Genomic DNA, 14,663 nt, shown 5'->3' with positions numbered 1-14,663 from the left:
GTTGAGGATGTAATCTGGAGGTATGAATTTAGGTGGCTGCATACCCTGGAGTGTGGATGGCTGAGGTGGAAAAGAAGTGTTCTCCAAGACAGGAGCAATAGCACTTGGCAGTAGATACAGGGAATAAAAGAGAGTGAAGGCTCAAAAATGATCCTGAGATTTCAAATTTATTGATGAGGACAGTAGTGATGGCTTTAGTAGAAATAAAGAGGAAGGCCAACTGTTTTTTATATATTGCTTAATTCACCAATGTTGGAAATGTAAAGTAGTATCTTTTGGGGAGAAGTAGGGTATAAGTTATCCTTATATGAACAAATATTTCAACCAATTATTAAATATTTATGTTTATAATTTACTCTAATAAAAGGTAGGAATCTAAAGACAAAAATTAAATAGTCACTGGCCTTCCTGGAGTTTACAAGTGAAGGAATAGCCTTTTCACCCAAGTAGTTCATATTTGTCATCTACATAAATGTGCAGTGTCCCACATTTCTTGAAGGCTAGGGATCTCCTAATCATTGGCTAATAGAGTGCTTGGAAAACTTAATCTCATTAAGTAAATATACAATTTTGCCAGAGAAATATTGAATGGAAATCATGAAGTACATGAATAGTCCAGGAAAATCTAAGTATATAATTAATGTATCTATCAAATGGCTTCCATTCCATAATAAAATCCTCAGCAATTGTACTTAAAATTTCTTCACATATGCTATAATTGAAGAAATAGTATCAAAAAAGAGACTGTAAAGAAGAGAAGAGGGACCACTACAGACCCTTGAGGAAGAGAAAACCCATATTAAAGTGATTAGAAGTAAATGAGGTAGCACAAGAGCTTGAGAAGGAGTGGTAAAATTTTCCTTCTGGAAAAGAATCAGTAAAGTCATGGAAACCAAGAGAAGAGAAAGTATGAAGTAGAAAGGGCTGTTCAGTGGTGTAAAATATGACCAAAAAGGTTAACGAAGAGAAAAATCATTGGATTTGGTGGTACAGGCGTTATCAGTGACCTTGAAAAGAGCACTTTCTGTAGAATAGTGGGAGCAGAATTGCAAGGAGTTATGCAGTGAATGGGCAGTAAGAAAGTTGAGACAGACTGAACTTTTGCCTTTTTGTGACAATGAAATATGGGGGAATTGCAGGACCAGCATTTGGGGTATTGTTTTTAAGATAGGAAAGCCAGGAACTTAATTGTAGGCTGAGGAGAAGGAGCCAGTAGAGAAAGAAATGATGCTTGTAATAAGGGATTACTGATGAAGCAAGTTAATAGAGGAAGTAAGAGGGGATGGAATTAGGGGTTTAGTGGAAGGGTTCGCTTTGGAAAGAAGTATGACTTGCTTTTCCTCTAAGATTGTAATAAAGAAAAGGAATGGAAGAGAAGGACATTGAGATATTTAAAGGAATAGTAGGAGAGAGCTGAAAGAAATCATCTGGGGATAGAGAGGAAAAAGTTAACAGCTGAATAGGAGGATTGCCACATTGAATGAGTTTGTAGGACTTGGTCATCATCTGGGGATAGAGAGGAAAAAGTTAACAGCTGAATAGGAGGATTGCCACATTGAATGAGTTTGTAGGACTTGGTCATCCTGGTTTTGTGATTTTTCTCCTGCATTGTTCAGCTGCTAGGGAATTGGGTTGAGAAGGCAGATAGTTGAATTGGCTAGAAATTGAGTTATCAAGTTAGGAATAATAGAAGAGCAAGGGAACAAGAGATTGAAAGATGGGTAAACGGATATTGTTGAAATGGCTGATTCTAGAATCAGGATTAAATAGAAAATCACCTGTGATCTTTTCATTTTATGGTCTTCATCCTCATCCTTCTCAACCTTTCTGCTACATTTGATATTAAATACTTTCTCCTTTTTAGGTTTTCTTAACATTATACTCCTGCTTCTCCTTTTACCTGTCTTTCTGCTCCTCAGTCTTCTTTGCTGGGTTCATCATCTAGCTTCTGATCCTAAGGCCCTCTCTACTCTTTGAGTAGCCATGAGATATAGACATACATTGCAGAATTTAAAAAATATATATATATACATATTTATGACAGGTTTTGTCTTGATTTCTCAACTGAAGAGGAGAGTAAATAAGTGGAAAACTATGAGAATCTGAAAATCAAAAAAAATATGACCCAAACACTACTTCCTGCATCAGGCCTTTGCTGAATCATTCATATTTTCCAAACTGTCTTGTAATTTAAATGCTTTGTATATGTTTATGTTCAATTTCTATTTAGGCTACATATTTTCATATAGACCTGTTTTATTCCCTCATTAGATTATAAGAATTGTTTGTTCTTGTACTTGTATCCCAGTGCCTGGAATATAGTAGATACTTAATATTGTTAATTGAAGAGAAGTGAAGCCATAATAAGGTTTATGAAATTACAAAATAGGGAGAAATTGAGATATTGATAGCTCATGATAAAAGAGGAGGGAGGGAAGCTTTATTAAGTGGATACTTTATGTCACTTACTATGTTAATTAATTTACATATATCTCTTTTAATCCTTATAACATCTCTGAGAAGTAAGTACTGTTATTAATATCTTAATTTTACAGTTGAGGAAAACTGAGGCAAAGTTTACACAGCGAGTTATATATCTAGTAAGTGTCTGAGGCTATAGTTGAGCTTAGCTCTTCTTAACTCCAGATCTACAGTTGTATCCAATTCACTACTTAGCTGCCTACAAGAACAAGTATGGAAACAAAAACCTCTAAAACCAAGAATAAGTATGGGAGAAATAAGGAAGAGGAGAGATTAAAGGACAGCTGGATATGGTCAGGGAAATTTCAGAGTTAAAATAACTTGGGGAAATAGCATAATAATGAGGTCTCAAGTTGACTTATGGTTGTATATACGGCTGCAATAAAATGAATGGAAGATGGAGATTGTAGGATTTAAGGTGTTCAGTGAACTATGAAAATATGGTGTTAAAAGATCATTGGACACCTTGTAAAAAGTCATTAAAAATGAAGTTTCCCAAGCTGATGGCAAGAGAAGAGATAGCGGCAAAAACTATGAACCAGGTTCCAAAGTAATATAAAACAGTGGAGGTTAGTTGAAGACAATGACAAGGACCTGAAAAAATGTTGTATTTGGATTCAGAAGACCCAGTTTTCATTCTTGACTTATTTGACTTTGATTCTCAAATTCCTCACTTATAAAACGATCTAAGATCATAATACCTGAGAGTTAACTTATTAACCATTATTAAGATCAAATGAGATGATGTATGTAAAATGCTTTGTAAATGTTAAAGTTCACAGCATAAGTATACTCCTTTTTTTGAACAAAAGGCCACTGATCCACTTACATCTCAATTGCGCTTGCCTGACCTTCCTAGGACCCTTATATTTAAATATTTGAAAAAGACTGTCACGTTTTCCATTATTTTTCTCTGAGCCTCTGTTAAGTGATAATTTATTGTACTATAAACTTCATAGAATTTTTATGACAGACTTGAGAAAGCATAATTTTTTATCTGGACTTATCATGGAAGATTTCATAAAGTTTTGATCTTTGAGCTGATATTGCCCCTAATTAATATTCACTGTTATATTCTTTTTCTCTTGTTAAACAGATTCCAGAATGGGAGTCAGAATGTACCACTTCGCTGCAATCCCTCCCACTGCCCAGTGAGGCTCATTTGCAGACAGCAGCTATCTCTCTATGGACAGTTGTAGCAGCAGTGCAGGCAGTAGAGAGAAAGGTGGAGGTGCACAGCCGAAGACTTCTGCATCTGGAAGGCCGGACAGGAGCAGCTGAGAGTAAGCTGAACAACTGTGAAAAAACAGTGGCGGACCTTGGGAACCAGCTGGAGGGGAAGTGGGCTGTGTTGGGGACCCTGCTCCAAGAGTATGGACTGCTGCAGCGGAGGCTAGAAAACATGGAGAACCTGTTGAGAAATAGGAATTTCTGGATCCTCCGGCTTCCCCCGGGTATTAAAGGAGATATCCCGAAGGTAATAATATCACATCTGTGACTACAAATAAAATGAAACCTTGTACTAAGGATTTTGATCTGTCAGTTAATTGAACTTTTTTATTTCAATTTTTTGTGGTAGGAAAAAAATAAGCTGAAGGAATTGTGAAGTTATTAAATGTGTTTATCTCATAGATGTTCTCCTATGACCTATCCTATTGTCTATTGGAGTTTTAGTCTTAAATTAGGGAAATTCCTCATAATATTTAGCCTGATCCTGCAGTTGACCTTTGTCTCATCCCTTTCCTTCACAACCTTGTGTCATTTCCTCTTCATCAGTTAGCTGGGGAAAAGCAATGAATAAATGAGAAGTTGACTTTTTTGAACTTGACAGTGTTGGTTGAGTGATTGGGTAGGCCCCTGACAGAGACCTGATGGATTCAGAGTACAGACTGAGACTTAATTTTTTAGCATGTCTGACATATAAAAGGTTTTGTTTTCTTTTTAAATCTTCACTAATTGAAAATAATTTTTAAAAATATATGTTTAGCAGAGGAAATATGAAGAAAACCGAACTAAGGACCTGTTGTTTTCAGCCTCTGAAAGTACATTGTTATAAGGTTTCTTTCCCTGGGAAAAAAATTATTTTAAATTAAAAGATGGGATTCCAATAAACTTTGGAGAGAAAAAAAAAGTCATCTACATCCAGAGAGAAAACTATGGAGATTGAATGCAAATTGAAACATAACCATTTTCACCTTTCCCCCCCCCCTTTAATTTTGTTTTTGTCTTTCTCGTGGCTTTCCCCTTTTGTTCTTATTTTTTTCCCCTGCAACATGACTCATGTGGAATGAATGTACATGTATAACCTGTCTGTATCCTATTGCTTGCTAGTTTGGGAAGGAGGGAGGAAAAAAATTTGGAACTTAAAATCTTAGAAAAATGAAAGTTGAAAACCATCTTTACATGTAATAATATAGTATTAAAATAAATTTTTTTTAAAAAAATGAAAAGAGAAAAAGGATTTCGAGGCAGTTAGCCTCAACAGATAAAATGAGGTGCTTGCATTAATTGTGGATCTTCATTTAGCAGCTTCCTACGTAACAAGAGATGGTAAAATGGTTCATTGGGAAGAATGAGAAGAGATATAGATTTTTGAATCTCAGCTCTTCTACTTGCTTCTTGTATGACCTGGGGAAAGCCATTTAACTTTTCTGGGCTTAAGTTTCCTGATCTCTAAAATATCTGATTTGTGAAGTCCCTTCTAATTCTAAATTTGATCCTGTGACTCTGAGAATTTTGTAGTAATGAGTAATATATATTAGAAATCATGTTGCTAGCATTTCCACTCTTTCTGTTATTGTTTGCTTGCATTTTTGTTTTCCTTCTCAGGTTTTTTTCTTTCTTTCTAGATCCGATTTTTCTTGTGCAGCAAGATAACTGTATAAATATGTATACATATATTGGATTTAACATGTACTTTAACATATTTAATATGTATGGGACTATCTGCCATCTAGGGGCGGGGGTCAGGGGAAGAGGGGAAAAGTTGAAAAACAAAGTTTTGCAAGGGTCAGTGTTGAAAAATTACCCATGCATATGTTCTGTAAATAAAAAGCTATAATTAAAAAAAAAGAAAAGAAAAGAAAAGAAAAGAAACCATGTTGCAAGTATACAGAGGGCTACTACTGACAAATCAGTCTCTGAATAAATCACTTTATCAGCAAGGAAAAAGAGATATCTGACATTAAAAATATGAGACCTATAATTAATTTCCAAATCATGTCCATTGCTGGACTCAGTGGCAGAACATACCAGTTCTTTCTCCTAGCAAAGAAACCTTTAGTTTAGAGGTCTAAATTTTAAAGGGTGGTATTGGAGAGGATCATCTGGAACTGATTTTGTAAGAACCTGAGAGAACTAAATACTTAGTAAAACATATCCAAAGTGGGATGGGAAAGTGAGATAATGTACATTCAATAAAAATACAGCTAGGGGTACTTTTACAAAGAACTTTCTGGATGTCATCCACAAAAGATTGGTCAACTATAATTCTGCCTTGCTTGTACTAACACTGGGAGATTTCATAAGTTCTTACTGCTGTAATCATCTGCCAGTACCTGATACCTTTCTCCCAGAATACATTGGGATGATACAAAAAGAAAAGCACTTAATTCAGTAAACATTTATGAGATACCCACTAAGTGCACAGCACTGTGGATACAAAGATAAAAATGAAACCACATAAAAATAATTACTTTCTTCTGGAACAATCTGACATATTATAAAGAAGTAAAAGTAAAGCAATTTGAGAAGAGCGAGAACCCTGACAACTAGGGGGATCAGGAATTTGACTCCTAACTACTAAGAGGTGACTGGAGCTAAGCTTGGAAGATAAGAATTCCAAGAGCTAGGAGTAGGGAAGGAGGACATTCCAGGAATGGTGGAACATCCTGTGCAAAGAGAGAGATACAGTGCTGTCTTTGGGAAATAGCTAATAGATAAATTGGCTGGAAATACAGAATTGTATATAGAATATATAAATACAAAATATATAAAAGGGAATAATATGAAGTTAGCCTAGAAATACTGATGTTTGGGAAGGGGGGGAATCAACCTTTGTTTAATCTGTTTAACTAGAATAAGGGTTCTATATATGGTTCTCTGATTTCCTCAATTTTAAGATCAAAAGCCCCTATAATGACTATCCTCAGATGATTTTTCATGTTATGTTTTATGTTTCGTGTTATATTATGTCTGGCTCTGATTTGAAGACTACCTGAAATTTCTTGGGAATAATTCTAATTGCTATTTTCTCTCAAAAAAATCTAACAATATTTATTAGTGGGTTTTTGTCTAATTTGGACATGTATGCAGTCTTTAGTCTTTGGGTTGACTTTCAGCTAACTTTTATATATTACTTTAAAACTTGTTTATATTTCTTTACATATGAAATTAACTAGGTAGTAGGTAGTAGAGTATAATGAATAGAATGCTGAATTTGGAATTGGGAAGACCCAAATTTAAATTCAGCTTTAGTCATTGGCTGTGTAACTTTTGTTTGCCTCATTTTGAGCAATTGTAAAGTGATAATAATAACAGCACTGATCTCACAGAGTTTTTGTGAGGATCAACTATGATACCATATATAAAGCACTTAGGACAGTGCTTGATGAATAATAGGCACTTAATAAATACTTCTTTTCTTCCTTTCCTCTTTGGTATTCAATTTCCTCATCTGTAAAATGAGGGGATTGACCTTTGAAGTCCTTTCTAGTTCTAAATCTATAAAGCTGTGAAATCATTTGGGGTAGAGGATCCTATTAGAATCTGTGGCATTGAATCCCACTGATACAGCTGAGGCTGAGAAAATTCCATTTTCTTTCCATGACATTGGAAAAATCTGTATTGGTCAGTGAAGTCCTTGTGTATATATATTAATCCCTTTGGTAGCTCTTTTCCCTCCTTCCTTCCCCCATCCTTATCACCAAATACTTCTTTGGAATCATTAACATATTTATTACAAAAGTGACTTTCTTTTCTTAACATTTCCTTTGGACCTGTTTCCCTTGAAAATTTTAAGCTTTGGAAACACACTTCTCTTTTATTTTCCCGAACTTTTTGAAATCCATGCTGCTTAAATCCAAGGGTGTACATTGGACCATATCCAGCTTTTCCTTCCCTATCACAGGCTTAAAGCTTCCTCCCAAAGTTCTTGTTACATTTACTCTATTGCCAATTAGTTCTTCCAGAATGGACTTTTCCTTTGTTATTTCCCTTATTATATGAAATTGCTGTTAAAGCAAGTCAGGAACTTAATCAGCTGGTCTAATTTTGGCAAAAAGAGATCCAGCAGATATCCAAATAGTTGAAGCATCCTGTCATTGCTATATCATCTCCACATGCCAGATTAAATGATTGCCAAGTAATTAGCCATTTCTTTCTTCTGACTGGCTAACAATGTAGTATGTTTCAATAACATTTTTTTTCCTTCTTTCGTTGACCCATATACAAATACTCTCTGTTTATGAATTTGTTCTCTCCTCTTAGAGTGCTAGGAGTAATCCTGAATATTGGCAGCTTTTATCACTAATATATTCCTCCCCCCCCCCCAATTTTGGTTATTTAGTTTATATCAATTAACTTTTCCAAATCAGCTTTTACTAAGAAGGTATAGGAAGGACAAAATTTAGAAAAGCTTACCTTCATTCAGGCCAAGAGCACACTCTTTTCTGCATACCCTTGGTGTCTTGAGAGAATGGGCTCATCCTTAAGATTACAAAATTTAGATCCCTACCTGATATAGGGAACACATGTGACTGAGGGGTACCTCCTGGTTCTGAGAGTTTTCTCATCATGGAGTACAAGTTGCTAAAATATATGAGTCATTTTCTTAGTAAGCAGAGCTAGTCCCTGTTAAGATTTAATGTCTCTTTTGCCACATCAGTCCACCCCTGCATTGGATCAAGTAGGTCAATCTCTGGGGGTCACTAAACTCAACTACTGCAGTTGTTGTCTTCAGGTGCCTGATAAAACTTCTGATCTTTTGGAGTTCAAAGGTCATAGACTTTGTCCAGTCTGTCTCCAGATACTCATTTATCTATGATTAGTAAAAAATAAATTGTCTGTCTTTCTGTTTATCTCTCATATATATGCTAGCATTCACTTCTATCCAGCCATTCACAGTTTTTCCTCCTTTAAAAGTCACCAGAACAGAAAGCTACACTCAGAAAAGGAACACTGGGAAAAGAGTGTAAACTGTTTGCACTTTTGTTTTTCTTCCCAGGTTATTTTTACCTTCTGAATCCAATTCTTCCTGTGGAACAAGAAATTCGGTTCTGCACACATATATTGTATCTAGGATATACTATAACATATTTAACATGTATGGGACTGCCTGCTATCTAGGGCAGGGGGTGGAGGGAAGGAGGGAAAAATTCGGAACAGAAGTGAGTGCAAGGGATAATGTAAAAAAATTGACCATGCATATTTACTGTCAAGAAAAATGTTATAATTATAAAATTAATAGAAAAAAAATAAAAGTAAAAAAAAATTTATATACCTAAAAAAAAAAAAAAAGTCACCAGAGAAGAAAGAAACACAGTAAGGTCAGAGAGGCTGTTCTTATCATTTGTATGTGAACTTGGTTCTAGCTGTCATCAGTTCTTTTAAATTTGCCGCCAATTAGAAAATTCATCATGACATAGCACCATCTCATCAAGCCTTCCTGTGTTGGATTAATAACAAGCAAGGACTATTGTAAGTATGCTAAGAATTTGGCCACCAATTGGCCAGTTTCCCATAACATCAAAAAAGACAAAGAAAGATGGAAGAAAAATGGCTAAACATGGCAAAACTTCAGTTACACCTGCAAAGGGAATAAAAATAAAAGCTTTTTTTTTTTTTTGCTTATTTGTTCATTTGTTTCTGCCTTCTGAGAACAGGTTTGGATAATATATATCATCTTTTATGTTTATTTTATTGATATTGATTACTGAGTTTATAATAAAAATTAATATATGTTCTTGCATTAAGATTTTTAGCATACTTTATTACTCCATACATTGTAATTTTTATGTAAATATCCAAAGTCATATATTTTATTACTTATCCTTCTTGTAGATATTATATCCTATAAATTATAGGTAATTTTCAGTGGTATTTTCTCTGTCATATATATTATCCTGCTTTTTGGTATAATGGATATACAATGGAAAATTTTCTCTTTTCTCTCCATTTTCTACTTAAAGCCTTCTTGGACAAATTTTTTTCTGCCTTGCATTAGCTGTGATCCCTCTTTGGCCAAGAGCCAGTCATCTCTACATCTTAAGCTATGGTCCAGAGGTCTGAATGCTATGCTTGGTCAGCATCATCTTTGTCAATTGTTCATTTCTTGGATCTTCTTTCATTTCTAAAATATCTGCCTTTAATCATTGGGTTCCTAAATTTCTTCATTTCTTTGCTCAAAATTTTATAATCCCTAGAAATGCTTCCTAAGTCTTTTATGGCATCTCATTTATCCTCAGGTGATTAACCAGAGGTAGGTATTTTTGATGATTAGATTTGGCAGCTCTTAATAAGCAGACTCTGTCATGTAAAAGATATAGGAACACAAGACAACACATGATTTCCTATCAGCAGACAGTCACCCAAATATATCTTTTCCTCATCTGACCAGTATGGGTTCCCAAATTTCTGATAAAATCTGTGTCTTCATCCTCATTCCTTAGATTTCTTTCAAGGAACAGATACTACTTCTTCTAAAGGTCTACTTTTGCCCTCCTCAGGCTTATGTAATTTAGTTCCCACTTACTTTCATGGCTGTAATTCATATTATTTTCATTTACCCATTCTGTTCTAATCAAACTAGCCTACCAGCATTGTTCCCCACAAAAAGTGGTCAATCTCCCTGCATTCAACATTGGCCCTTCTCCATTCTACTTCTCAGATTTCTGAGACTTCAAAGCCCAATTGAGGGGCCAGCTCCTTGGGGATATTTCCGATCCCCCAGTGGTAGTTGTTATCTCCCTCTTGAAATTGCTGCAAATATACTTGATGTTTACTTGTGTATATGTGCTATCTGTTCAGTTACTGTCTTTAGATCTCCAACACCTAGCACAGTGCCTTACACTGGTAAATGTTTATTGGATTGAATTGTCACTCCATTCATATTCTTCCTTACTCCTTGTAGGTTTTTCTGCTTCTTCCTATTCTTTAAAATTTTTTTTTAATTATAGCTTTTTATTTACAAGATATATGCATAGGTAATTTTTCAGCATTGACAATTGCAAAACTTTTTGTTCCAACTTTTCCCCTTCTTCCCTTTGCCTCTTCCCTCAGATGTCAGGTTGACCAATACTGCTTCTTCCTATTTTCTTTGTTTTCTTCTCAAAGTACTTCCTGCATTCTTTTAAGATAACAAGCCATTTTTCCCTAATAAGCCAGAAAGTAAAGAGATCTCCATCCAATCCTTTTGTCCCTCCCTCCAGCTTGAAACACACATGGTTATTGCTTGCCATTAACAAAAACACAAGATTTCTTATAATTGAGGTGCATGAGAAAAAGGATATATAAACGTGGAGGAAAAAATGGTTAAAATAGGCATCAGATGAAGGCAATGGAAAGAATGAATAAGCACTTATAAGCACTTATTAAGTAGCATTTGCTTTGTGTTAGGCACTGTGCCACGTATTTTAAATATTGTCTTATTTGATAAACTTTTAATTTTACCTCAAATGGATAAAGTAGGAGTGAATACACACACACACACACACACACACACACACACACACACAGTATGTAATTTCAGAGGATTCTGGGTCATATGAACTGATATAAAGTGATGTAAGTAAAACTAGGAAAGAATTTCCACAAGAATAATAATATAAAGAAAAACAACTTTGAAAGTCTTAAGTATATTCAAAACTGATAATCTGTGTGATAGGACCTCTGATGAAACATTACCCTATCTATTTCTGCCCAAAGTTCTTTCTTCTATCTAAATCTCAAGATTAGTTCAATCATGAAGTCCTTTCCTGACCACTTGTGTCCAGTTTGATCTCTGCATTTTTTGAACTATCTTAGCATTTACCTGTATTGCTTATTTTGATACCTAATCACATATATGGTTATATTTTGTGTAGTTACATCTCACCTTACCAATTCAAATGTAAACTTCTGAAATAGAGAAGTGCTATCTCATCTCTCTTTTATGCCTCAGCAGCTAGCACAGTATTATCACCAATAGTAGTCTCTTAATAAAAATTTAAAGAAATGAAATGGTAGAGGGAAGAACTTAGACCCACATGCTTACGATTACAGGTGCCAGTGACGTTTGATGATGTCTCCATCTACTTTTCTACGCCAGAATGGGAGAAGTTAGAAGAATGGCAGAAGGAACTTTACAAGAACATAATGAAGGGCAACTATGAGTCTCTCATCTCAATGGGTGAGACTGAGCTGACTTCTGTCAGATTAGTGGTTTACATCTTCAAGTGAGCTCAGCAATTTTGTTCATTGCCCCATTCCCAATTTCCCATCCTCACTCCTTTTGGATTCTAGGCCCAAAACACAGAAGAGGTACTTTCTCAGCCTTTTCCTTCTATGAACATGGAATCATTATAAAAGCTATGGTTATCTTAGCCTTTCCTTCCTCATGTCAGATGGGAGGAGTATGATCTAGGAACAAAAAATAAAAGTGAAATTGCATGAGAAAAATATAACAATAGCAGTGGTTGCCCTGGAGCTACTGTTGCTGTTTGCCCCCACCCATTTGGGAAAGAACTGGTTAATTTGTAGATGAAGTAGGGATAGGGACTGTATAAGAAGTCCCTACTTCTATAAGCCCCATATGTCTTCAGCTTAGTCTGTTTAGAATTAATATCATCTTCATCCCTGTTAACTTTTACTTTTTTCCCCCTCTTTTCTTTGTTCTCTAGATTATGCCATGACACAACCTGAAGTTTTGTCCCAAACTCATCCAGAGTCAGAGCAGAATACAGAGAACCAAGTGAGACCAGATGAGAATGAGATGGCTGCAGAACCCAGTGATGGTGAGTAGAAAAGATCATATCTTTTTAATCCTCCAGTCTGTCTTGCATTCTCAGAGTTTGATGCCAGTCTAACAGTTAAAGATGAATGACTTATAATTTCAACTTTGTCACTAATTTAAGTTACAAAGTTGCTTTATTTTTAATCATTCAATCAATGGGCATTATGTGCCAGATACTTGAGTAGGTCCTGGAAATACAGATAGAAAAGTAAAATAATCTCTGTCCTTGTGAAGTTTATAATATAAGTTAAAAGAGTCAACATGTACAAAATTAGTATATGCAAAAGAGAGAAAAGATAATTTGGGGAGACAAGGAGAGGCATTAACAGCTGGGCAGGCTTCATGTAGACAATGATACTTAAACTGGCCCTTGAAGGAAAGTTTGGATTCTCAGAAACAAGTGAGAAAGATGTATATTCCAGGTGTGGAGGCAGGTGATTATGTGTCATTCATGAGAGTAAAAAGGCCATGGTGATTAGAATATCGTGTTTTGGTGGGGGAGAGGCATGGCAAGGAGCTTTTGGTAATATATTTGTGAGGCTGACTGGAAAGATAAGTGAGATACAGATTTTGAAGGGCTTTAAGTGTTTTACGATTTTATATTTTATCATAGAAGTAATAGGGAATATCTGGGATTTGTTCAGTAACTTGTGGCATGAATAGATCTCTGTTTCTGGACAATGACACTGGCACTTTCATGAAGAATGGATCTGAGTAGAGAAAAATTTGAAGCTGAGATCAATTATAGAGGCTATTTGATGGCCTACGCAAGTGATGAGAACCTAAATTAGGGTAATGGCTTTGTAAATAGAGATAAGAAAATTAATTCAAGAGATGTTTAGGTTTTTTTTGTTTTTGTTTTTGTTTTTAATTTATTTTTTGCTGAGGCAATGGGGTTAAGTGACTTGCCCAGGGTCACACAACTAGAAAGTGTTAAATGTCTGAGGCTAGATTTGAACTCAGGTCCTCTTAACTTCAGTGCTGGTGCTCTATCCACTGCACCACCTAGTTGTCCCCAGAAATGTTTTTAGAAGTGGAAATAATATATGAGGGAGTGAAAGTAAGGGGTCAAAGTTGATACAAGGCAAGAAAAACTTATTTAACAGAATCTTATGATCTCCTAACTTTCAGGTTCTTACTTTAATTTAAGCAAAATTAACTATAAATTAATCCCTTATATTTTCATAGGTTTTATCTATCTTATTTGATCTGTCTTCTTTTTCTCTCCTTCCTATCTTCTATTTTCCTTTCTTTCTTTTCCTCTTTCCTCTCCCCTTTTTATAATAGCACACCTTTATTCTTAACCCTGTCCCCAGTATTGTCTGTTGGGCCTCAGTCTTACTTAACTTTGTTTTTCCTTTGGACAGGCTGTATTACATTTTGGTGGGTTTGTACTTCTCAAAAGGTACTTGACAAAACAGAGTCCTGTTGATGATAAAAGTAAAGACAAAAGCTATCTGTGAGGTTTAGGCCATTTCCATATAAGTAAACACTGCTAAGGATGAGAACTAAACTGAGGGATTCGGAGCTTGCCCCTTAGAGCTCTTAGAGCTAGGTGATGTTATTGAGGTTATCCAGTGCAACCCCTTGAACATCAGATTAGGAACCTGAGAGCCAAAGAGGAAAGGTGACCTAAGGTCATTTAGGTAAAAAGTAGCAATATTCTAACACAGGTCCATTGGCTTCAGATTCAGATCTCTTTCTGCTACTCCATATTCCTATTAGGCTAGAAGTTAACAGAAGGCTTTAAGAGAACTAGACACCTTCCTTAGGATTTTACCTTGAGCAAAGTTAAATTGGCATTTTTGATTGTGGGTATTTTGGCCTCTCTGACCCATCTCTTTCTCTGCTGTAATCTCAGAGGATCATGACTTACTCTTCCTCAACAAAACTTACTCTTTCCATTCATTCCCTTGAGCCCATCTCTTTCATCTACTATCAGATCTTGGTTCATTTATTATTGCCTCTCATCTTCAATATCTCCCCATCTAATGGCTCCTTTTGTCTGCTTTAAACATATTTATCACCTTTTTTTTTTTTTTTTTAAATCCAGATCTTTGATTTTGTCAGGTGAGGAACTCTCATTGAAGAATTTCCTTTACCAGTGCAGATAATCTCTGTTCCATTTAGAGAATTTCTTAGAACACAGAGAACTTATTTTAAAGACTTGGTCAGGATTCATTGTTGGTGGAGA

General features: G+C 35.4%; 1 protein-coding gene across 1 annotated transcript in view; it reads left to right on the top strand.

The window, feature by feature from the left end:
* The window catches only part of ZNF398 (zinc finger protein 398), a 28,966-nt gene that overhangs the window by 3,265 nt on the left and 11,038 nt on the right, over positions 1-14,663 (top strand). The window contains exons 2-4 of the mRNA XM_074267579.1: positions 3,578-3,958; positions 11,740-11,866; positions 12,357-12,470. Coding sequence (XP_074123680.1) covers positions 3,578-3,958; positions 11,740-11,866; positions 12,357-12,470 — 622 coding nt within the window. The remainder of the gene's footprint in view (positions 1-3,577; positions 3,959-11,739; positions 11,867-12,356; positions 12,471-14,663) is intronic.

Source organism: Sminthopsis crassicaudata, chromosome 5 (genome assembly GCF_048593235.1).
Source record: "Sminthopsis crassicaudata isolate SCR6 chromosome 5, ASM4859323v1, whole genome shotgun sequence".
Classification (NCBI taxonomy): Eukaryota; Metazoa; Chordata; class Mammalia; order Dasyuromorphia; family Dasyuridae; genus Sminthopsis; species Sminthopsis crassicaudata.
This window is presented reverse-complemented; position numbering and strand designations above follow the sequence as displayed.